General features: G+C 38.5%; 1 protein-coding gene across 9 annotated transcripts in view; it reads right to left on the bottom strand.

Moving 5' to 3' along the window:
- ICA1L (islet cell autoantigen 1 like) overlaps positions 1 to 24,138 on the bottom strand; it is a 98,191-nt gene extending 74,053 nt beyond the window's left edge. For 2 of the 9 annotated variants that reach the window (XM_071216179.1, XM_071216177.1), the window contains exon 1: positions 23,965 to 24,135. Coding sequence is in view for 3 of the 9 variants with exons in the window: in XM_058300354.2 (XP_058156337.1) it covers positions 7,681 to 7,709 (29 nt within the window). In the remaining 6 variants the exon portion in view is untranslated. Of the gene's footprint in view, positions 1 to 7,680; positions 7,831 to 18,787; positions 18,929 to 23,964 lie in introns of those variants that run through there. The other 7 variants (XM_058300354.2, XM_071216180.1, XM_004458868.4 and 4 more) reach the window with 6 other exon arrangements.
- Between the last annotated feature and the right edge of the window lie 1,108 nt (positions 24,139 to 25,246).

Raw genomic sequence — 25,246 nt, 5'->3', positions numbered from 1 at the left:
GCATAATTGAGTTATGATTGGGGCGTTGATTGGGCCATGTCATTAGGGCATTGAGTCCCCACAACTTGGTGGGAGGGGACTCACAGATAAAAGACATGGCAAAGGACAGAGTTGAGGGTTTTTGATGTTGGAGTTTGATGCTGAAGCCTTAAGCTGGAGCCCCGGGAAGCTCACAGAAGAGAGAGAAGCAAGCCCCAGGAAGAGAAGACCTTTGAGCCCAGGAAGAAGCAAGCCCTGGGAGGAGAGGAACCCTGAACCCAGAGAGAAGCAAGATCCTGGAAGGGAGGAACCTAGGAAGCCTGAATCCTTGCAGATGTCGGCAGCCATCTTGATCCAACACATGAAAATAGACTTTGGTAAGGGAAGTAACTTATGATTTATGGCCTGGTATCTGTAAGCTCCTATCCAAATAAATACCCTTTATTAAAAAAAAACAGTTATTGGTATTTTGTATCAGCACCCCTTTGGCTGACTAATACACTTCCATAAATAGCATACTTTCTGTTCTCACCAAAAACCTCTCCAACTGTATATTTCAGTACATCAAATTCCTCACTTTGGCTTAATTTCTTAATATTCCCAAATGTTGAAGTCTCTGAGGAGCCCAATAAACGGCACCACTTCTCCCTGCATAGGTCTAAACAAACAAAGAAATAAGTAATATAAGGTGTAGGAGTCAAAGACAAAAATACCACTTTTGTTAATGATAATAGCAAAGTTTATAGGTGTAGCTCAGTGTGAGAGCCAAATAGACCTCCTAACTGTACATCAGGATTAAACCAAATGCACCAACTGAGTCAGAGATAGCTGGATCTGGGTAGGCTTCTCAATAGAAGAGGAAGGATGTCATTGAGATAATTTATAATTCCCAAATTTACCTATGAAACAAGCCATTACTTTTCTAGAAAGAAGTAAATGAGGGGGTGGAAAAAGACTAGGAGTAGAGCTCACTTAGTTATACTAATTAGTTATACTAATTGGGACTCTTTAACATGGAAGGAAATTTAAGAATGAGGAAGATGTGTTCCCTTCTGTATTAACATCCTATTCTGCTATAACAAATTATCAAAATTTTAGCAGCTTAAAACAACATAAATTTTATTTTCTAGTTCTAGGGGTCAGAAGTCCTAAAAGCAAGGTATATGCAGGGATGTTCTTCTGGATGTTCAGGGGGAATCTGTTTCCTTACCTTTTCTAGCTTCTAGAGACTGCCTGCATTCCTTGATTTATAACCCCATCTTTCATCTTATCCCAACAGCACAAAGTCTTGCAATCTCTGACTCTGCTTCCATTGTCACATTACCTTCTCTTCCTCTGACCCTTTCATCTTCCTGTAAGGATCCTTGTGATTACTGTGGGCCCACCCAGATAGCCCAGCATAATCTCCTCATCTCAAGATCCTTAACTCAATCATATCTGAATGTTTGCCAGGTAAGATAACACACTCGCAGGTTTTGGTGATTACGACAGACATCTTTGGAAGGCTATTATTCTGTCTATTAAATTCTCTATCAGTTTTCACCCTTGTTTGACAAGAGGATATGCTCAAGTAATATCCTCAGAAAGGATATCTGAAAGGTAAACTTTCCAAGTCCTTGCATGTCTGAAAAATACCTTTATTCTTACCTCACAATTGAGAATAGGAGAAAGATTGTCTGCTAGCAGTATCTTTTGCCATTGTTTTAATGATTAGAAATTCTATGCTAGCCTGATTCTTATTTCCTTGAAGATATTCTGGACCTTTTAGGATCTGCTCTTTATTCTTGGAGGCTGGGAATTTCAGAGATTTGCCTAGTTGTTTTGGTTATATATTGCTCTGTAACAAACCATCTCAAATGATGAAGACTAAGTGGGAGTTCTATGTATGTGAATTGACTTGTTGACAGGAAGGCTTTGCATTTGGGTGAATGAATAGTAGAAACACAGCCATTCCCAAATGCGAGAATTCAGGAAGGCTTTACTCTGAACCTCCACTCTCTAAACCAGTTGCCCATTTCTCTTCAGATGCTTCATTCAATTTATTTAGAGAATGATAGTGGGGGTGAGGGGGTTGCTGAGGGGAAAAATCTAGATTCTTCTGGCCCGGGTCTCGGTTAGAGGGGCTGTTCAATGGATACCTATTTAATTGGCTCTGTTCTCAGTCCTTGGACTTGCAAGAGAGAATGGCTACTTCACCTATAGCATCTTCTATATGCATATGCTGGACTGTTCTCTATTCTGCTCCCTCAGTCAAAACTCTTCTGCCCACTTTCTATCTTCCAAAAATGCTGAAATCTCTTATATACTCAAAAGTTCCTTCTGGCATTTTGTTCATAATCTGAATTTTGTTTTTCTTTGTTTCATACAACAATCAAAGTTTATATGTTGCTTTTCTGTTGTTTTATTTGTTTGTTTTAGTATGATTTCAATGGGCTCTCAAGAAGAAGAAAAATGTGTGTGTTCATTCTGCCATCTTTAAAACAAGATTTTTTCCCCTGCTTTGGTGATTGCTTCTCCTTTCTCTGCTCTCTTTTCGCTTTCTGGAATTAATATTGTTCATGTATTAGAAATCCTTGATCTAGCCTCTTCTGTTTTCCTTCATGTGGTTGGCAAAAGGCTTCAGTAACTTGTCATGTGGTCTTTTCATAGGGCTGCTCACAATATGGCATGTGGCTTCTCCTGAACTGAGAGATCCAAGAAAGATGGCACACTGTCTAGTCTCTGAGCTATATACCATCAGTTTCAACTTCTTCTATTCATTAGAAGTCACTAAATTCAACCCAGATTCAAGGAGAAGGGATTACAAAAGGGTGTGAATACTAACAGGTGGGGATCATTGGGGGTCACCTTGTTGGCTGGTTACCATACATTCTAACCCTTCTACTTAACCACAACACTGGGGAAAGTACAGGAAAGAGTTAGGAAGACCTGTGTAAGACAGTGTCCTCTACATGTCCTCTTTCAAGCCACTAGATTTACAGGAGGACCTAGATTACACTGGAAGGCTAGGAGAAATCTGAAATGAGAATGATTATTTTTAAAAAGATTTATTTATTTCTCCCCAACCCCTCATTGTTTACACTTGCTGTGTCTGTCCCCTTGTTTCTTTAGGAGGCACCAGGAACTAACTCCAGAACCCCCAACCTGGGAGGGAAGAGCCTCCCACATAATGTCCTCCAGGTACATACATGTTGTCATACGCTTTACAACTTCATTTCTTCTTACAGCTGCATAATATTCCATTATGTGGACACACCAGTTTGTTTATTCATTCATCAGTTGATGGACACCTGGGTTGTTTCCAACTTTTGGCAGTTGTGAATAATGCTGCTGTGAACATAGGTGTGCAGATGTCTGTTTGTGTCACTGCTCTCAGTTTTTCTGTGTATATATCCAGGAGTGGTATTGCAGGGTCTCATAGCAAGTCTATATTCAACTTCTTTAGGAACTGTCAAACAGTCCTCCAGAGTGTCTATACCATTCTGCATTCCCACCAACAGTGAATAAGTGTTCCTATCTCTCTACATCCTCTCCAACACTTGCAGTTCTATGTCTTTTTAATCCTAGCCATTCTGATAGGTGTGAAATGATATCTCACTGTAGTTTTGATTGGCACTTCCATAATAATTAGTGATGCTGAGTATTTTTTCATGTGTTCTTTTGCCATTTGTATTTCTTCTTTGGAGAAATGTCTATTCAAGTCTTTTGCCCATTTTTTATTTGGGATGTTTGTCTTTTTATTGTTGAGTTGTAACATATCTTAATAGATTCTGGATATTAAACCCTGATCTGACATATGATTTCCAAATATTTTCTCCCATTGAGTCAACTGCCTTTTCACCCTTTGACAAAGTCCTGTGAGGTGCAAAAGTGTTTAATTTTGTGGAGGTTCCATTTATCTAATTTTTCTTTTCTTGCGTGTACTTTAGGTTAAAGGTCCAAGAAACAACCATTTACTACAAGGTCTTTAGATGTTTCCTTACATTGTCTTTTAGTAGTTTTATGTTCCTGGCTTTTATATTTAGGTCTTTGATCCATTTTGAGTTGATCCTTGTATAGCAAGTGAGATAGGGCCGTCTTCCATCCTTTTGGTTATAGATATTCAATTGTCCCAGCACCATTTGTTGAAGAGACTCTTTTGTCCTATTAACATGAACTTGGTATGTTATTAAAAAACCAGTTGACCACATAGGTGAGGGTTTATTTCTGGATTCTCAATTCTATTCCAGTGATTAATGTGTCTATCTTTATACCAGTACCCATGCTGCTTTGACCACTGTAGCTTTGTAATATGTTTCATGGTCAGGCAGTGAAATTTGTCCCATGTCGCTTTTCTTTTCTTTTTCAGAATGCTTTTGGCAATTCAGGTGCACTTTCGCTTCCAAAGGAATTTGGCAATTGCCTTTTCTGTTTCTGTAAAGTAGACTGTTGGAATTTTTATTGGTATTGCATTGAATCTATAAATCAGTTTGGGTAAGACTCACATCTTCATGACACATATTCTTCCAATCCATGAACATGGAATGTCTTTCCATTTGTTTAGGTCTTTTAAAATTTCTTTTAGCATTGTTTTGTAGTTTTTTGCAGATAGGTCCTGTACTTCATTGGTTAAACTAATTCCTAGGTATCTGAGTCATTTCGTTGCTATTGTAAGTCAAATCTTCCCTGATTTCCTCCTCAGATTGTTCAGTACTAGTGTTCAAAAACATTACTATATTTTTGCATGTTGATCATGTATCCTGTCATTTTGCTGAACTCATTTATTAGCTCCAGTAGCTTTACTGAAGATGCTTTAGAATTTTCTAAGTTCAAGATTATGTCATCCACAAACATTGAGAGTTCTACTTCCTCTTTTCCTATTTGGATGCCTTTAAATTATTTTTCTTGTCTAAATGCCCTAGCTAGAACCTCTAGTAAAATATTGCGTAACAATGGTGACAGTAGGCATCCTTGCCTTGTTCTGGTTTTTAGAGAGAATGCCTTCACCCTTTCCCCACTGAGTACGATGTTGGCTGTGGGTTTTTGTATACATCTTTTATCAGATTGGGGAATTTTCCTTCTGTTCCTATCTTTTGAAGTGTTTTTATCAAAAAAGGATGCTGGATTTTGTTGAATGCCTTTTCTGTGTTGATTGGGAACATCACGTGTTTTTTTCCCTTCAATTTGTTACTGTGGTATATTACGTTGATTGATTTTCTTATGTTGAACCAGTCTTGCATACCAGGAATAAATCCCACTTGGTCATGATGTATAAGTCTTTTGATATGCTGTCGGATTCAACTTACAAACATTTTGTTGAGAATTTTTGCATCTATATTCATTAGAGAGATTCATCTGTGATTTTTTTTCTTGTAGTATTTTTATCTGGTTTTGGTAATAGGGTGATTTTGGTTTTATAAAATGTGTTGGGTAATCTTCCCTCCTCTTCAATTTTTTTGGAAGAGCTTATAAAGGACTGGTGTTAATTCTTTTTGAAATGCTTGGTAGAATTGACCTGTGAGGCCACCTGGTCCTGGATTTTCTTTGCTAGGAGAATTTTGATGACGGAATCCATCTCTTTAAATGTGATTAGTTAGTTAAGTCTTTTATTTCTTGTGGCATCAATATCAGTCGTTTGTGTGTTTCTAAGAATTTGTCCATTTCACCTAAGTTGTCTAGTTTGTTGGCATACAATTTCACATATCATCTTATGATCCTTTTTATTTCTATGGGGTCAGTTGTAACTTCCCCCCTTTCATTTCTGATTGTATTTATTTACATCTCTCTTTTTATCTGTTAGTTTAGCTAGGGGTTTGTCAATTTTATTGATCTTCTCAAAGAACCAGCTTTTGGTTTTGTTCATTTTCTGTTTTTTTGGGGTTTTTTTGTTTGTTTGTTTTTCTCAATTACATTTATTTCTGCTCTAATCTTTATTATTTCTTTCCTTCTGTCTCCTTTGGGATTGGTTTGCTGTTCTTTTCCTAGTTTCTCTAGTTTTCAGTCAAATCTTTGAGCTTAGGTCTTTTTTCTTTTTAAAAATGGACATTTAGGACTAAAAATTTCCCTCTCAAGAATGCCTTCTCTGTATCCCAAAAATTTTGAAAAGTTGTGTTTTTAATTGTCTCATATTTTTATTGACTTCTCTTACAATTTCTTCTTTGACCTACTGATTATTTATGTGTGATGTTCAGCCTCCACACATTTATGAGTTTACTTTTTTTCCTTTCTATTATTGATTTCCAATTTCATTCCATTATGATCTCAGAAGGTGCTTTGTATACTTTCAGTCTTTTTATTTTATTGAGAGCTACACTGTGTCCTAACACGTGGTCTATCCTGGAGAAAGACACCCAGGCACTTGAGAAGAATGTAGAATCTGTTGAATTTGGATGCAGTGTTCTATGTCTGTTAGGTCTAACTTGTTTATCATATTGTTCAAATTCTCTGTTTCCTTGTTGATATTCTGTCTAGTTGCCTTATCTTATGATGTGAGTGAGGTGTTGAAGTCTCCAATGATTATTTTAAAGGTGTCTATTTCTCCCTTCAGTTTCCCAGAGTTTCTCTCATATATTTTGGGGCATCCTGGTTAAGTGCATAGGTATTTATGACTGTTATAACTTTCTGGTGGACTGTCCCTTCTATTAATATATAATAACATTCTGTATCTCATAATTTTTTTGCATTTTAAGTTTGTTTTGTCTAATATTTCTATAGCTACTCTGCTCTTTTTTGGTTACCGTTTGCATGGAATATCTTTTCCCACCTTTCACTTTCAGCCAGTTTGCATCCCTGGGTCTAAGGTGAGTTTCTGGTAAGCAGTATATAGATGGCTCATGTTTTTTTAATCCATTCTGTCAGCCTATATCTTTTGATTGAGGAGTTTAATCCATTCACATTCAATGATAGTACAGCAAATGCAGTATTTACTTCCACCATTATATTCTTTGGTTTTCATATGTCATATCATATTTTTGTCTTCTTACTCTTTTAGTTATCCTTTCTCTGTTCTTTCTTCTGTACTCTCCTCCAAGCCTCTCTCTCCTGTCTTTTTATTTCAGGTTTTAAGGCTTCCTTTAATATTTCATGCAAAGGTGAATTGTTTCTTATGAATGCTCTTTGTTTGTTTGTGGATATTTTATACTCACTTTCATATTTGAATGACAGTTTTGCTAGATAAAGAATTATTGGCTAGCAGTTTTTCCTCTTTCAGTATCCTAATTGTATCATACTACTGTCTTCTTGTCACCATGGTTTCTGAAGAGAAATGTGCACTAAGTCTTAATGGTCCCTTGTAAGTGATGGTTTGCTTCTCCCTTGCTGCTCTGAGAATTTTCTCTTTATCTTTGACATTTGACATTCTGAGTAGTATGTGTCTTGAAGTAGGTCTATTTAAATTTACTCTGATTGGGGTAAGGTGTGCTTCTTGAACATGTAAGATCATTTCTTTCTTGACATTTGGGAAATTTTCCACTATTATTTCCTCAAATACTCTTTCTGCCCCTTTTCCCTTATCTTTCTGGAACTCCCATGACACATATGTCATTGTGTTTCATGTTCTCATTCAACTCTCTGAGCCCCTGGTCTATTTTTTCCATTGTTTTCTATTTCAGCTGTTCTGTCTTCTGTATCACTTATTCTTTCTTCTATCATTTCGAGTCTGCAGTTGCATGCCCCTAATGTGTTTCTTTAAAAGATTTCCCCCTTCCCCACCCCCTCTCCTACCTCTGCCCTGCTGCTTTCGCTGTGTCCATTCACTCTGTGATCCTCTGTATCTATTTCCTTTTGTCTTCTCATCTTTCTCTTCTAGGATTCAGAGAGATTCCATCCTGGGGACCTCTGATGTGGAGAGAGGTTCCCTGCCAACTGCACCACCTTAGTTTCTGGTCTTTACTGCACTTTGCTTTGACTCTCCCATTCATCTCTCTTTTGTTGCATCATCATCTTGTGTGACTCACTTGCATAGGCAATGGCTCACCGCATGGGTACTGGCTCACCACATGGGCACTCATGTGGGCACTTGGCTCACCATGTAGGCACTCAGCTTATCACACAGGCATGCTTTTTCTTCTTTTTTTTCAACAGGAGGTCCCAGGGATTGAGCCTGGGTCCTTCCATATGGTAGGCGGGGGCCTTTTCTCTTGAGCCACATCCACTTCCTGTCTCTAATGTGTTGTTTTTTTTTAATAAGAGCTTAACCACTTTTTAAAAAGATTTATGTTATTTATCTCTTCCCTCCCCCTCCCACCCCTGTTGTCTGCTCTCCTGTGTCCATTCGCTGTGTGTTCTTCTGTGTCTGCTTGCATTCTTGGCAACACTGGGAATCTGTCTCTTTTTGTTGCATCATCTTGCTGCATCAGCTCTCCGTGTGTGCAGCGCCATTCCTGGGCAGGCGACACTTTTTTTGCATGGGGTGGCTCTCCTTGCAGGGCACACTCCTTGCATGTGGGGCTCTCCTATGCAGGGGGCACCCCTGTGTGGCATGGCACACCTTGCACATGGCAGCACTGCGCATGGGCCAGTTCATCACATGGGCCAGTAGGCCCTGGGTTCGAACTCTGGACCTCCTGTATGGTAGGCAGATGCTCTATCAGTTGAGCCATATCCACTTCCCTCTAATGTGTTTTTTATCTCACCTACTGTGTCTTTCATTCCCATGAACTCTGTTACTTTTCTGTTCAGGATTTCAATTTTTTCTTTGCGCTCACTCAATGCTTTCTTTTTTTTTTTTTTAAAGATTTATTTATTTATTTCTCCTCCCCCTGCCCTGCCCTGGTTGTCTGTTCTCTGTGCTATTTGCTGTATCTTCTTTGTCTGCTTCTGTTGTTGTCAGCGGCACGGGAGTCTGTGTTTCTTTTTGTTGCGTCTTCTTGTTGTGTCAGCTCTCCGTGTGGGTTGCACCATTCCTGGGCAGGCTGCACTTTCTTTTGCACTGGGTGGCTCTCCTTATGGGGCACACTACTTGCGCATGGGGCTCCCCTACACAGGGGACACCTGTGTGGCACGGCACTCCTTTGCACGCATCAGCACTGTGCATGGGCCAGCTCCACATGGGTCAAGGAGGCCCGGGGTTTGAACAGAGGACCTCCCATGTGGTAGACAGACGCCCTAACCACTGGGCCAAGTCCGCTCCCTCAATGTCTTCGTAATGTCATTATCTCTTTAACCATACTGTCTTTCAACTCAATTTGATTTTGGAAATTTGTACACATCTCACAAAATAGTTCTCTCAAATCCTGTGTCTCCTTTGGGGCTTTGATATTTTCCTTTCCTTGGGTCATGTCTTCTATTTTCTTAGTATGGCTTATAATTTTTTGTTCATGTCTGTCCATCTGATCCAGATGTAGTTTACTCAGATACTCAATTTCTTTCTCTTTTGTAGGGATTTAGTGGCAAAAGTCTGTATGTTACTGCTGCTCTTTGATTCTTAGTTCAACCTGGATTGTTAGGATTGTCCCTGCTTGTTGCTCAAAACTGGGCACTGGACCCAGTAATTGGTTGTAGATTCACTTCATAGGGCCTTGTGGAGGGAGGCTACAGAGGCAGGAAAAAGCCTCTCCTAATTTTTAATTTGTTCACTTGCACTTCCTTTGTCTGCCTGCAGATGGAGCTCTCAGTTCAATACCTAGTCGGAGTGTATTTTGTTGCAACACAGACTGAATCAAAGTGATAGAGCTTCCTGTCTGGAGGCTAAGAGCCTTATAATTCAAACTCTCTGAGACAGTTCTCCAGCCTTCTCTGGCAGCCCCTCCCTTTTCCTGGCTAGGAAATATTTCCACTCCCCTCTGAGTCCTCAACAATCAGTCCAGGTTAGTATTTTTTTTTTTTTAAGATTTATTTATTTCTCTACCCTTCCCCCCTGCCCCCGCCCCAGTTGTCTGTTCTCTGTGTCCATTTGCTGCATGTTCTTCTTTTTGTCTGCTTCTATTGTTGTCAGTAGCATGGGGATTTGTGTTTCTTTCATTGTTGTTGCGTCATCTTGCTGCATCAGCTCTCCGTGTGTGCGGCACCATTCCTGGGCAGACTGAACTTTCTTTCACTCTGGGCAGCTTTCCTTATGGGGCTCACTCCTTGCGCGTGGGGCTTCCCTACACAGGGGACACCCCTGTGTGGCACGGCACTCCCTGCACGCATCAGCACTGCGCATGGGCCAGCTCCACATGGGTCAAGGAGGCCCAGGGTTTGAACCGTGGACCTCCTATGTGGTAGACAGACGCCCTATCCAAGTCCGCTTCCCCAGTCCAGGTTAGTAGAGGAGGAGACTGGGAGGGTTGTGTATCTTTAGTCCCTCACTGGCTTCCAAGGCAAAAAAAGGCTAGGCCTGAACCAGCCTGAAAGGGCTCCTGGTACACAGCAGACCAAATTTGTGAGTCAAAATCTGAGTCAGCCTTTCCTGTGGTGGTGGTTCCTGGGAGTCCTCTTTGTCTGTAGAGGCAGGCCCAGAGGTTTAAGAGTTCTAAAGTGTCTTAGTGTGTAGGAGGGTGCTGGCAGCGGCAGCCACTTGTTTCAATCCACAGTTCTATCGTCATGATTCCCCTTCTTTTCCCCTTTTTCCTCTAGGCAGTGTCCAGCCTTTGCCTGGTGTCCTAAATCATAGAAGATCTTTTTCCAGGCTGTTTCAGCCTATCCTAAAGCTATTTTTCTGGAGGAGAAGAAATTCTTTTGTTTTTCTAGTCTGCCATCTTCCCTTAAGACCCAATATTTCTTGTATTATATACTTTCCTTACTTGGGCTTGTTAAAGTCCATTCTTTTTTTATTATTTTTTATATTTTTAAAAAAGATATTTAGATTACATAAATGTTACATAGAAAGTCCATTCTTTAATAGTTCTTTTGATGATCTGTGGTAGTAAATTCTCTTAGTCTTCGTATATATTGAACTTTCCTTATCTTGCCATCTTTAATAAATGATGGCCTAATTAAATATAAAATTCCATATTGACTGATTTTTTTAACAATTGTTATCAGCTCATCCAAGACTCATCTTCTTTGTTCATTCACTTGTTCATTCATTCCCTTTTAACACCATTCCCCATTCTCATCATTCCCCAGAAGCAATCATTCTCATGTTTGATGTGTATCTTTTTATTTGTTTATAAATATGTTCTTGTGAAATGTATAGCCTTATATATATTTTAATCTACATAAATGATACTGTGCTAGATTTAGTCTGATATTTGCTTTATTCATCTGGCCCTTTTTTTTTAATCTATACATTCTTCTGTATGTATATGTTTTGTTCATTCTGTTACATTGCATTCCTTAGTGTTCTGTGACTCTTTGAAGGTAGAATCCTCATATCTTATGGTACTTATTGTTGCCCATGAGAAGTTTGGGATTAAATTGTCACTCCTTTATCAGTAAATTTCCTCTTTCTTCTCTGAAATCTTTTAAAGATTTTTCTCTTTATCCTTGATGTCCTCAAGTTCTCTAAGATGTGTTTAGGTGGAGCGCATTTTCTTTCTGGAGATTCATGTCTTCCTCCATTAGTAGAAAACTCTAAGCCACTATCCCTTACAATATTTCTCTTCACCCATAATTTCTTCTTTTTGTCTAATTATCCTCTTGGGCATTATTCTTAGTATGCCCTAACAGCTCATTTTCATCTTTCTGTGCTGTGTGTTTTGACTCAATTCCTCAATATAATCTTGTGATTTATGAATTCTCTTTTTAACTGTGCCCATTCTAGAATTCATCCCGGCTATTGAGGTTTTTTTGTTTTGTTTTTTAGCTACCGGGGGATGGGTATTGAACCCGGAACATTGTATATGGGAAGCTGGCACTCAACCACTGAGCCACATCTGCTTCTCTCAGCTGGGTTTTTTCCCCGTTTGATTTGCTTGTTGTTTGTTTTTTCAGGTGGCACCAAGAACCAAACCCAGGACCTCCCACATGGGAGGTAGGCACTCAACTGCTTGAGTCACATCCACTCCCTCCAGTGACTTTCTAATTTCCAAGATTTCTATTAATAATTGGTTCTTCTTCATATCTTCCTATTTTTATTTCAAAATATCATGTCTTTTTTAATGGATGCCATTCCATAATGTCTCTCATTCTGGCATCCTTAAACATTTGTAATACTTTGTTCGATTTTTCCATAAAATTATTTTCATGTAGAGTGAATTCATTTTCCAAATGCTAAATTTCTGGTTAAATTTTGTAGGCTTATTGTGAATGGGAGAATCTTTAATTCTTCCCTCTTTCCTTCTATGTTTACATTATTCCTCCCTGTCTAGTCATCATAAAGTTGTTTCCACTTCATTTCCACTTAAAATAATATTTCAGGCTCCTGATTTAGTGATAAAATATTGTTGATCTAATCAGTGAGTTGAAGGGTCATTGCAGGGAGACACTTTAATTTCTGTTAAACTGAAAAAACAGATCTCCCTGAGGCCAGAGCCTGTTCCTATATTGAGAGCTCAGCACATCCATATGTTAGCCCCACTCACCACTTTGTGTTTCCATATTGTTTCTGGCTCATGTTTACCTTACTATCTAGTCCAGCTATATCTTTTTGGGTTTGTTTCTTTGTTTTTTTTTTTTTTTACAATTACTAGGAGTACAGAGCAAAGCTTACAGTGCTATCTTAAATAGAAGTCTCCTTCATTTATTTCTAGTAAGAATACAAAAAAAATTTTTTTTTAGTACAATCACCTCAGATGCATATTAAATAGAACACTTTTTTTCTTTTTTTTGAGATACTGGGGCCGGTGATTGAACCTGGGGCCTCGTATGGGAGAGGCCAGCACTCAACCATTGAGACACATTAACTTTCCTGAGTTGGTTTTTTTCATTTGTTTTCCTTGTTTGTTTTTTTCTTTCAGGATGCACTGGGAACTGAACCCAGGACCTCCCATGTGAGAAGAAGGTGCTCAACTGTTTGAGCCACATCTACTCCCTGGAGTATAAATCTTAAAGCAAAACAAAACACTCTTCTCTTTAAAGGCAGTTTATACTCACTTTACTTATAACATCTCATTATTGTAACATTACTCAAAATCAAAACAGACTAATGTTAATGTGAAAACTGAAGTACTGGAATTTCCTTGAGAAAACTAATCTGTGAAGGCTTTGAATAAATATAGAATTACTGCTTGATATGATTAAGAAAATACACTAGACAAGTTTGCTCTTTATTATTGCTATAATATTCCTGATGACCCTGGATCCTACATATTCTGTATTTCTTACAAATACAGTCAGCATCTGCTCAGAGTTTATAAATGATAGCTTATAAATGATTCAACTTGGTAGGAAACTCCAAAATACCAACATAAGTTTTCTTTGCAATGTGACCGAATTAATTGAAATACCCTCACAATAACAATCAGGCCAGAGCTTGCTTGACCAAATAACTGGATGTAATAACCTAGCCAAGTTGATACCTGAAATTAACCATCACAGGAACCATGGGTGACAGTTTTCTGTAGTTTCCAAATTTATTACAGCATGTATACTAGTTTCTGTATGGTTTTTATTATTGTCAAAAATGTTCATCTCATTATAAAGCCCACCTATATAGTATATTTTATTTACTATTACTATACAACACTAGCAAACCCTTATTCAAAGGTGAGTCATTCATTCAGTCACTGTTAAATATACAAACTAAGTGTCTATACTGTAATGTAGCAATTTTACCTGTTTAAAATATGACTAAGAATCAGGAAGTACATACAAAAATATCTGAGAATTTAAAATAGCTATTGCAAAGAATATGTATTAAATGATATGTTAGTTATTTGTAAGTGAACTCCCATCCCTCATTGCCCCTCTCCCACATTCACTCTCACACGTAATTATCAGGATTCAAATTCAGGTATGCTGGGTACTATGCATGAAATTTTCTTTAAACTGTATATTGAAGAAAAATAGATTATAACAGAACGATGCTAGAAAATGTTGTTCCAAACGAAGAAAAAAGTAGGGTGTTGATGCAGATTGTAATTAGGAGTCTCAGTGAAGGATTTTTAACAGCAGAGTCAAAATACAGAGAGTTCAGAACACTCTTCCATGTTCCATACATAATCAAACAAAAGCCTGGATCAAAGGCATCAGCATAAGAAAGGATATGAAGGAAAACTCTACAGAACTTGGTAAAAAAGGACATAGTGGTTTTGTCCCTGAAAAATAAGGGCAATAAGGAGGAAAAGCTACCTAAGTAGGAAAATTATGCATTTGATTTGTGGCAATTTGAGTCTGAGATGATAAGGGATAGCTAAGATTACAGAATATCTAACAGGCAGTTTAACTTGTAGCACTTAACATTATTTCAAGCTTGAGTTCTGTAGTCAGACTTCCTAGCTATGAAACTTAACTGCCACTTACTAGCTTTGGGACCTAGTGCAAATTACATAATCTCCCTGAACTTTCATTTCCTCATCAATAAAATAAGAATAATAAAGCAAGAGTTTAAAACAGAAATTGGTTATGCCAATAATATGCCAATAATAATATTATTGGTATATTACTATTTTATATTTTTTCCTTTTTATTTTTATCAGAGCTCCTGAAAATGGTGATTTGGGAGTAGGCTACACAAAGACAGTTAAAGAAGTGAAACCAGAAGAGACCTCTGAGGAAGAAAACAGAAAGGGTAGTAAAATTAAGAGGAGGTTTGAGGAAGGTGGACCAAATTTGGACTAGGTTCTTGGTATTACTGTGCTATGGACTGAAATGAATGATAGGTTAAAAGTAAATATGTTCTCTATATAGTAGATAAATACTGGATCACATAATTGATAGAAATTAAAATGAAATTTGGAGTTCAACTTTCTATTTGGGTCCAAAGGGATGGAGATTTCCATAAAATGACAGGTCAATCAAAGATTTTTAAAAATCTTAAATCTTGAAAGATCATGACTGACAGGATATGGAACATTACAAAGAGAAAACCTATTTGGAAAGTTAGCCTGAAAAGGTTATATTAATTTCAACAATTATGCTCAAGGGACTTGAGTATCATTTGTCACAAAATTTTTAGAGTATAAATTTTTCACAAAATCATTCATTCACAGGCATTGGCATATGGATTATGTGTACAAAATAGTTTTCATAAGTCAAACATCTTTTTAAAAAATTTTTGACTGAACCATATGAAACTGCCAATATTACATCATTTTTGACCAATAAAAACAGCAATTTCATATGGTTCAACCTAATAGAAAGAACTTCAACAAGTTTACTAATGTGATCTAACTCACCTCAGGATACAGTGACTCATAGACAAATGATTTGCTTAACCAAGAACACATACCAAGTCAGATGATTGTCAATTCTGGGATCTAGGTTCATTCCTCTATATAGCCTATTCCTGCTTTCTCACTTCAATGACAGAATTGAGTAGTTCCAACAGATATTGTGTGACCAACAAAGTAAAAAATATTTACTATCTGGCCTTTTTTGGGGGGTGGGGGAGGATGTTGATTTTTTTCCCTAAAAGGTCAGTTGAAGGTTTACAGAAGAAAAATCGTGCAGAAAGTACCTAGTTCCTGTATATTCCGCACCCCTCCCCCTCGCTTCTACCCCAATTTGGCCTTTTACAGAAAAAGCATGCAGACCCCTGATCCAGGCCATGGCTCCCAAAGTATAGTCTGAAGAGTCATAAATTGTAGGTACAGCGGCAGAGACATTCAGCCTGGCTGTGTTGCGAGCGACTAGATGAGCACACTCTAGTCCACACGCTTTTGGGCACACCCAAAAGATGGCGCACTGGCACTGAGCCAAATGTCTCCAGCCCCTACCTCACCCTCCTTCCGTGAGCCCTCCACCTATCAGCTATGCCCCTTAAGCCAAATCGCTATATAAACGCTGCAACTTCCTCAATAAAGCAGACATGTGTCATGAACCCATCTCCGGAGTGAGTCTATCTCTGTTGTCCTCACCCCAACGAGCCCCTCGTTCAACAATAAATCTTCTTAAACTTTACTGCTTGCAGTAAGACAATGTCTATATTTTTATTTATGTATATTACATACATACATAGACATAGACATATATATGTACACACACACAGTATTTTAAAGACACTGCCTGAATGTCCATTAAATCAGTCAATAGTTTTTGGCACTGGCAAATTAAGTAGATTAGGTTATAGACTCTTGCTCCTCTCCCTTCAGAAATTAAGATAAACTGAAGCCTATTACAATTACTAAGCGTTACTGATATGAAAGACAAACCATCAAGTCACAGACTGAGAACACCACTAATGACATTTTATAAAGTAACCAGCTTTAAAATTAGATTACAATTGCATACAAGTTATAAACATGAATCCTTTTGGATAGCTGACCTTAATTATGGTTCAGTCAAACATGGACTGATGACTGAAATACTGGAACTATTACAGAACTAGAGTAGTTGAAATTCTTAATTACACTAAGATAGCAGTATTAGTATAGAACTAAAGTAATTGAAATTACCAAATAGTCCCAATAAGCAAGTCAGGTTCACGCACACATTACATGCTAGGTCTGTTCTGGGTACTATACTTTAACTGCAATCATAACACCAATAAGTCTTTGATATGGAAAAAATCCAAATAAATTAAATGGAGGCTGGTGTTTATCTAGGGAGGAAAGCATAGCGCAAATAATACATTCAATCACACTCCTCCAGTCCCACAGAGAAGTTAACCTTGACCAAATATTCCTATACAAGGACTAAAGCTAACTCTCCTTTCAAAAACAACTCAAATTTATAGAAGGGGTACTTTCCTTAGAGGGTGCATAAGATATTTAAAAGGTCTTGATAATCTCAGTACTACTATCTATTCAAATCATAATCATCACAGAGAATGTCTCCAACTGCAAACTAGACGGTTCCATCCATCTGCCCCATATGATCTAAGCCCCCTCTCATTTAGAAACAGAATGGACATCACCATCCCCAATCCCTCATGATTGGAGAATAAACAATGGACTAAAGTAGACTTACTATTATTCTATTATAGACTTATTATTATTCTAGTAATGGAAGAACTTATATCATTGATATAAAGGCAGTAGCCACCAGAGGTTCTGAGGGAAGGGAGATATAAGAATAAGTGTAACATGGGGGCATTTCTGGGACATTAGAATTGTCCTGCATGACACTGCAAGATGGATACAGGCCATTATACATTTTGTCAAAACTTAAAATTTTGGGGGGCAGAGTGTAAACTATATTCCATGGTTAATAGTAATGCCTCAATATGTGTTCATTAACTGTAACAAACGTACCATACTATTGACAGATACTGTTAATGTGGGAAAGTGGGGGGGGGGTAAGGCATATGGGAATCCTCTATATTTTTGATGTAACATTTTTATGTAATCTAAAGCTTCTTTTTAAAAAATATTTTAAAAGTAATCATACTTGTAGAACCCTTGATGATTTTTAAGACATTTCCACACATTTTCTCTCCTTTGATCCCAACATCCCCTTGGAAACTATAAATGGAATACTTTATTATTCCAGTTTTATACAGGAGGCTCTGAGAAATAAAGGATACTTTCTCAAGTATACATATGCATTAAAAACATCTTGATATCTGACAAACATCCAGGTATTTTGATTCCAAAAGCAGTGTTATTTTCCATTTTGAATGTAGCAAAGTGTGATTTAAGTTTTTTATTTCTAATATTATAGTGAATTAACTGCAATATATAATATTAGTTGCCTAATTTTCAGGTAATCCACTTCTAACAATCTACAGTTTCCAAAAGATTTGTTAGGTTCAGAAAAAGGGACGTTGCTTATAAGAATGAAAAAAAGAGAAGGAGAGAGACAGGTCATTAACAAAATCCACAAGTCTATATCACAAACTACATTTGAATTTCTGGTTACAATAACATTACTTCTATAGAAGTAATCTTCCTTCAGCATAATTTTAATCTGTAAGAAAAAGGGCACATAAGGAAACAAATCAGGAATTATTTTATTCCACAAAGGATATGGTTCAGGATTATAATCTATTTTTCAGACTCTCTGACAGATCAATAATTTACTACAGAAATATAATTAACTTATTTACAGCACTTTAGTAATATCATTTCATAAAGAACATATGAATAGCATATAAAATTGATTATTAGAAAATAAGATTTGAAAATGTTGATGTAAATGTCAATGTATGATCAATCAAAATATAGACAATATATTAGAATGGGAGAGAAAGTGAAGGAATGGCTTAAAAAATTTATGTTTCAAATGTTCTTGACAGTTTAATGTATCAAACACTAAATTCTTACATCAAAACAGTATCAAAGGTAATCCTCTATTAAGCTTTAGAATTGTATTTCCAACTTTACCACAAATTTCAGGTCATCACTTCCCCCAGCCCTCTGCTATGCCTGGTGCAGAGCTACTCATGTAATAAGGATCAAATATAAACACATGCAAAATTGCTTTGAAAAATGTAAAGTTGTAAACAAGTATAAGGCATTATTATTATATTATTATTTGCAGCCTATATACAAAAATGTGTAGGATTACTCTTTTTATTTAACTGACAAAGTGATTTTAAAGCTCATATTGAGAATAACCTAGAAAAGGGAGAGGACTTGACCTTCTAGATATTAAAATAAATTAGAAGGGCATCCAGTTAAAAATTCAGATAGACCACATACATTAATCTGCTTTCCCTTACCAAATTCCACTAAAATAACAGTAAAGGAAACAGACAAAAAAGTAATCTATTAACTCATAAATACAGAGAAAGTATGAGAGGAGACAAAACAGATGAGAGATTTCAGTGAAATTTTGGAAGACAAAGAAAGTAGTAACCTAAGTAATGAATGGAGGAATGCTAATGAGTGAGCCAATTATCCAGCAAAACTTCTGAGAGACTCACCATTTGGAGTTGGAAGGAGGATTTATTCAAAGTGGTTGGACCCTGACACCCCTCCCTAATTGGTGTCACTCAAAGGAAGTTGAAGAAATCCAACTTGGAAAACCCTGGACTTGGGTGTGCAGACACAGGAAAGGACTGGGCCTAAAAACAAAAATTTAAGTGAAAGTCTAAATATTGAAGCACTGAATATCAAACTCTTTTCCCCTTCCTTGCTCACTAGTTAAGCATTCACACTCAAATCCCCTGACCCCAACCCCTCTCCATTCCTCAGAGAAAAATGGAAGATTATATTCTCTGCAAAAAAATGAAAAGATCCAGAGAAAAGGAGGAAGTTATCTGGACATTCCAAATGGGTGGATTCCAGCAGATTCACCCTAGAGCAAAATGCACTTCTGACAAGCTCATCCATGAAAACAAAATCTCAATCAGCTTTGCTAGAAGCATTTAAGTATAAATGGAAAGCCAATGATCACTAGATATCTGGGAATGTCTCCAACAAGAACTTAGACCTCTGAATAAAACCAACAAATATCAGAAAACTGTTGATAGAAAATAAAGTATATAGGGAAGAAAACAAAAGAAAATATTTTAAAAAAGAAAAACACAACCCACTAATATTCTGAGAGACATGAAGTGCTTCCATGAAAAAAGAACATAATATCATTAACATAAGAATAAGAAAGAATGCCTGGAAAATATAGGATGAAATTTTTAAAAAAATAAACAAAAGGATTGAAGAAATATCTTAGAACAAACATAAGAAAATTAGAGACTCGGTCCAGGAAGTCCATTAAGTGAGTAAAAAACCTTAAAGTTTGCTAAGGGAAAAAACGATTCAAGAAATTTTCCTGTAACTGAAGGACACACATCTCCATATTATAAGAGATTTAGTCTAAAATGCATATTGGGAATTGTGGGAACATGGCCGATGGGGTAGACAGATAAAGCAAGGCTCTCACTAAAACAACTGAGAAGGAGCCAGGGGCTGCCTTATTGACCTGCTTTTGGGTACAGCAAAACTGCTCCACAACTCCCAGGAGAATCAAAGACAGAGAGGAAGAGGCTGAAACAGCAAGCACTGAGTTAATGATCCTCTGGGCCACGGGAAGGGCTTCCATCCCCCACCCCTGAGATACTGAGTGAGGGTTAAACTCCTGAAGAATTGTATCTGACTGAGAGGAGAACAGACTTCTTCCTTCCTGTCAGCTCCTTTAGATACATACAGAAAACACTAGAAAAAATGAACAAAACCAAAAGCTGGTTCTTCAAGATCAATAAAATTGACTAACAAAGAAAAAAAGAGAGAAGATGCAAATACACAAAATAAGAAATGAGAAAGGGGATATCACTGACGGCATAGAAATAAAGAGTATCATAAGAGGATACTTTGAAAACTTATATGTCAATAAGATGGATAGTTTAGAGGAAATGGACAAATTCCTAGAAACACACAAGCAGCCTACATTGACAAAAAAAGAAATTGATTAACTCAACAGACCAATCATAAGCAACAAGATAGAATCAGTCATCAAAAACTTCCCAAAGGGCAGCAGACTTGGCCCAGTGGTTAGGGTGTCCGTCTGCCACATGGGAGGTCCGTGGTTCAAACCCCGGCCCTCCTTGACCCGTGTGGAGCTGGCCCATGCGCAGTGCTGATGCGCGCAAGGAGTGCCCTGCCACGCAGGGGTGTCCCCCATGTAGAGGAGCCCCACCCACAAGGAGTGCGCCCCATAAGGAGAGCCGCCCAGCGCAAAAGAAAGTGCAGCCTGCCCAGGAATGGCGCCGCACACATGGAGAGCTGACAAAACAAGATGACGCAACAAAAAGAAACACAGATTCCCGTGCCGCTGACGACAACAGAAGCGGACATAGAAGACGCAGCAAATAGACACAGAGAACAGACAACCGGGGTGGGGGGGAGGGGAGAGAAATAAATAAATAAATCTTTTTTAAAAAAACCTATGCTAATACATAAACATAGGTATGCCTTTAAAAATATATGGACATTAATTCATAATGGTTATTACCTGATTAGGAAGGGTGGGCAGGAAGGGAATGGGTATAGTAGAATAGGAACTTTAGATTTATTGGAAAAGTTTTCTTTATTTAAAAAACACTAGAGAGAAAAATGACAAAATGTTATTTGCTAATGTTGGCTGTGTAAATACAGATATTGTGTTATTTCCTTTTTTTTTTTTTTTTTACTTTTTATCTATATCAACTAAATTAACAACAACAAAAAAACCCTAAAGTGTTATCTGCAAATGAGTCAACAATGGCAAAATAATAATTACATACATAGAGGGTGACTAACTTTTAAGGATGAATACTGGATGCAAGCAGAAGTTTGAAAGTGTGACTTCAGGAAAAAGGCCAAATTTCAAAAGTAAATGAAAAGGATAAAATGGAAAAAGAAAATAAGGATATTATTAAGTAACAAAAGCCAGTTAGTATAACTAACACTGCTGTATTTATATGCTGTATATATATGCTGAAAAGGTGTAGTCTGTGGAAGTGAATGTCAATTGAAAGGAAACTAGAGAATAATCTAGGGAATGTTTAACATAGTGATTCTGGTGATGGACGAAGACTGTGGTTAATACTGTAAATGTAAGAATGCTGTTCTAGGAGAGGATATGGCTCAAGCAGTTGAGCAACCACTTCTCACATAGGAAGTCCAGGTTCAGTTCCCAGTGCCTCCTAAAGACAAACAAACAACAGGCAGATAACGAGCAAACACAGCAAGCAGACAACAAGCAAAAACAAAAAAGCAGGAAGTAGATGTGGCTCAAGCAGTTGAGTGCCCACCTCCCACACGAGAGGTACCGAGTTCGGTTCTTGGTGCCCTCCTAAAAGAAAAAAAACAAACGAGCAGATGAGTACAAACAAAGAGCAAAGACAACAATCAAACAGCCAAGGGAGCCATCTGGGGGGGAAATGTTCTTCTTTTACAAAGTGTTAAGAAGATGGTGATACAGGTGGAAATTACAACAAATGTAACTTATAGACTATAGTTAACAGTAATATTGTAATATCTTCAGCAAAGGCAAGAAATTTTTTTAATACTAAGGGACAAAAATACAGGGGTATAAGAGGGTATGAGATTCTTCCTTTTGGAGTAATGAAAACATTCTAAAAGTGACTGATGTCATGAGAGCACAACTCTGTGATGACAATGAGAGCCACTGAGTGTACACTTTGAATGGATTGTACAAAGCATGGGTCTGTATAACAGAGAATCCAGTGGTGGATAGATGGACTGTGGTTAACAGGACAAACACAAGGGCATTTTCTCCTGAACATTAACAAATGTAAAATACTAATATAGGTAACAATAATAGGGTGGGTTGGGGGAAAAACACATCAAATGTAAGATACAGGCTATAGTTAGTAGTAATATTTTGACCACACTCTTTCATAGTTTATAACAAATGTTCCACAACAATGCAAGTTGGTGGTGGTGGGGAGGTGTATGGGAGCCTTGTAGAGATGATAGGCATGTTTGTTTTGTAAATTCACAGATTTTATTATACATTTATTATTTATGTATGTTCATGTAGGAATTGAAATACTTCAATAAAATTTTATTTTTAAAAAGCCAATTAACATGAGGAAACCTTTCCTGTTACAAATTTAAAAGTTTTCCCCACACTCCATCTGTTGTTAAAGAATATAAACAGAATCAATTCTTAAAGGAAGCACAATGACAAACTGAAAAAGGAAAACCATAAAAGGGGAAAAAACAAATAAAAGATGTATCACAATGAAATTGCAAAGTTTGGCAGCAGAGTACATCAAACAATAAACTATCTGTTTTAGATCTGACCTGTCAATATTTTGATATTTGGTCCTAGTTAAGTCACTGGTATAAATTGTGTTTACTTTTATAGATATAATAAAAAAGTGGCTTCCTCCTTTTTCCACCAGTCTCATGCTTGTTGTTTTTGCATTTGGAACTAGCTGGTCTTTCTATTCTAGAATTATAATGATTTGCCTGGTAATTATAGTTACTGGTAATTAGAACAATACTTTGCACAAATTGGTGTTTCAATGGTTAGACGTACATTTTGCACTATTAAATAAATACAGCAACTTCAAAAATACTAGTTACGTTTGGCACAGTTAATATAAAACGATAAACCTGTCATATAAAAACAAGCACACACTATAAGATGTTCATTTGGCCAATAAATATATAATCAGCTACTAAAGGATGAGGCACCTGTGACTACTCGATAAATACTGATGTGAAGATGATTAAAGTAATATCGCCTTACAGTACATTGCCTGAGTCAGAACCAAATAAACAACACACAAATACTCAGTGAAAACCCAAAACCATGGAACAACGTTATCTTCCCAATACGCTATTTCACAGCTCTTAAGCGCTGAACATCATAATGAAAAATAATCCTACACTATCTACTGGCAGCCCATAGCACACAGCATCACCAGTTTTGGCTAACTGCCATGATGGCTTTTTTCCTCCTCTCTCCTCAGAGCAGCAAGCATCTGACCACTGACATCACGCAGGCACCTGACTAGATGAACCGCTTTCCCTGCCCCCACGAGGCCAGGTGCATGCGTTGGGGCCACTGGGCTCCAAGCCTCGGGCGGCAGGATTTATGCTCGTGCATCCCTCACGTTCATCCAAACAGCACATTTACTTATGTTTTCTTTTTATCAAGCGTTTGCCGCATAAGCACAACGTAAAAACGAAGTTAGCAGGAAAGCACCTCAAGACTGTGCACATTCGCCTACTAATGGAAGCCTATCTCCCCCTTCGAGAGAAATCATCCAAACAAGCCTCAGGCCGGCGCACGTTCGCGACTGGAGCGAGCGCGGGGGAAGCTCCTTTCCGCCAAGAGGACCCAACCGCGCCTAAAGCCACTTCTCGCCCCCTTCTGTCCGGAGCCAGCCCAGAGGAACTCGGACCAGGGCCTCGCCTGGGAGGAAGGCGACAGAGACCGGCGGGCCGGGAGGGAATGGGATGGCTAGCGAGGACTCGAGGGCGCGAGAGCCCGCGCGCCGCCGTGGCGGGCGCCGCGCCCTGCACCCCCGCCCCGGCGTCGCCATGGGAACTCAGGTTTCGGCCTCCGAGTCCGTCTCCGAGCCAGACTCCGCCTGGCCTCGCCTGGAAGGAAGAGGGCCGGCAGCTAGGGGGCCTAGACGCTCACCGCGGGGCCGGGATCCCGACGCCCCTGGTCTGCACCGCCTCGGGTCGCGCTCAGCCCCGGGGAAATCCGCCCGAGCGCCAGGCCCCGTCGACGCCAAGCCACGACGCCGCCGGGGAGTTAACGCAACCTGTGCCCCTCCGCACCAGTGCGTGAGGGTGTCAGGCCGAGGTCGCCGGAGGCGGGAGATTTAAACCCGGCAGGCGGCGCGCGCCGCCCTCCTCACCTCGGCTCTGGAGTGTCGGTTTTTCTCTGGCTTTAACTAACCCGGCAGGGCGTCAGGCTGTGGACAGGCGTCTCTTTAGGTCCCTTCTTGACTGAACTCAGGGACCCTTTATTTCTCCTTTTCCTTATTCCTGTGTACTTGATAAAGTAAAATAACAAACCCTAAACCTGTCAGAGCATCATAGAAGGAATTGATTATGAGATAGGAATGGCTAAGCGGAAGGAATTCTTAGCTTTCTTTCCTGAGCCCCGCGCCCTTAGCCTGAGTCCCTCCCTCCCTCCTTGGAGCCCCCACTGCACCTGCCAGATCCTCCGGGGCCGCCCCTACGAGGCCAGTTTCTGAATCTTGGTCATTCCGGAGTCCTCGGGCGCTTTTCGGTACCAGTGCCTGGCACGTGGTAGGTGTTCACGCGCTATAGTTAACTCTCATTTTTAAAGTTTAAAGCGGATTAAGTTAGGAACTGTTAATAACTGACCTCAAATGCACACATACATAACCATAATTTTGGCATAAATGAGTCTTAAAAGAATAAATGGTAAAACCTCAGCTTAAAAACTTAAGATAAAAATTGGAAATAAGGCAAAATTAAAACTGATATTACCGGTAGAAGTTAATTTTTAAAGCGCTGGCTTTCTTTTTAAAGGTGACTTGAAAAATACCATCTTCCCTAAAACTTTGCAAAATATGAATTAGTTAAAATTGTAATAGGTTAACAAGGTAAAGAACAGTTGAGGTAACTAAAATCTGTGAAAGCATGATGGGCAGAGATGGGGTGAGATTCTGGAATATTACTAATATGTACTCAACAAAGTAGTTCTACAATAGCGAAAAGAATGGGCTATTTATACCGAAGAGGGTAAATCTGGACAGAAATTTTTAAGATGTCTGTTGAGCAGTGATTCTTAGTCTGTGACAGATGAATCTTTTAAGTTATATGCAAAATTTTGATGTCATTTTTCTGAAGAAAGAGTTCACAGCTTTCCTCAGATTCTCCAAGTCCAGAACATCCTTAAAAGGTTAAGAATTAATGTTGGGCATACGTGGATGATTGATGTACTT

This window comes from Dasypus novemcinctus, chromosome 7 (assembly GCF_030445035.2).
Source record: "Dasypus novemcinctus isolate mDasNov1 chromosome 7, mDasNov1.1.hap2, whole genome shotgun sequence".
NCBI classification, from domain to species: Eukaryota; Metazoa; Chordata; class Mammalia; order Cingulata; family Dasypodidae; genus Dasypus; species Dasypus novemcinctus.
This window is presented reverse-complemented; position numbering and strand designations above follow the sequence as displayed.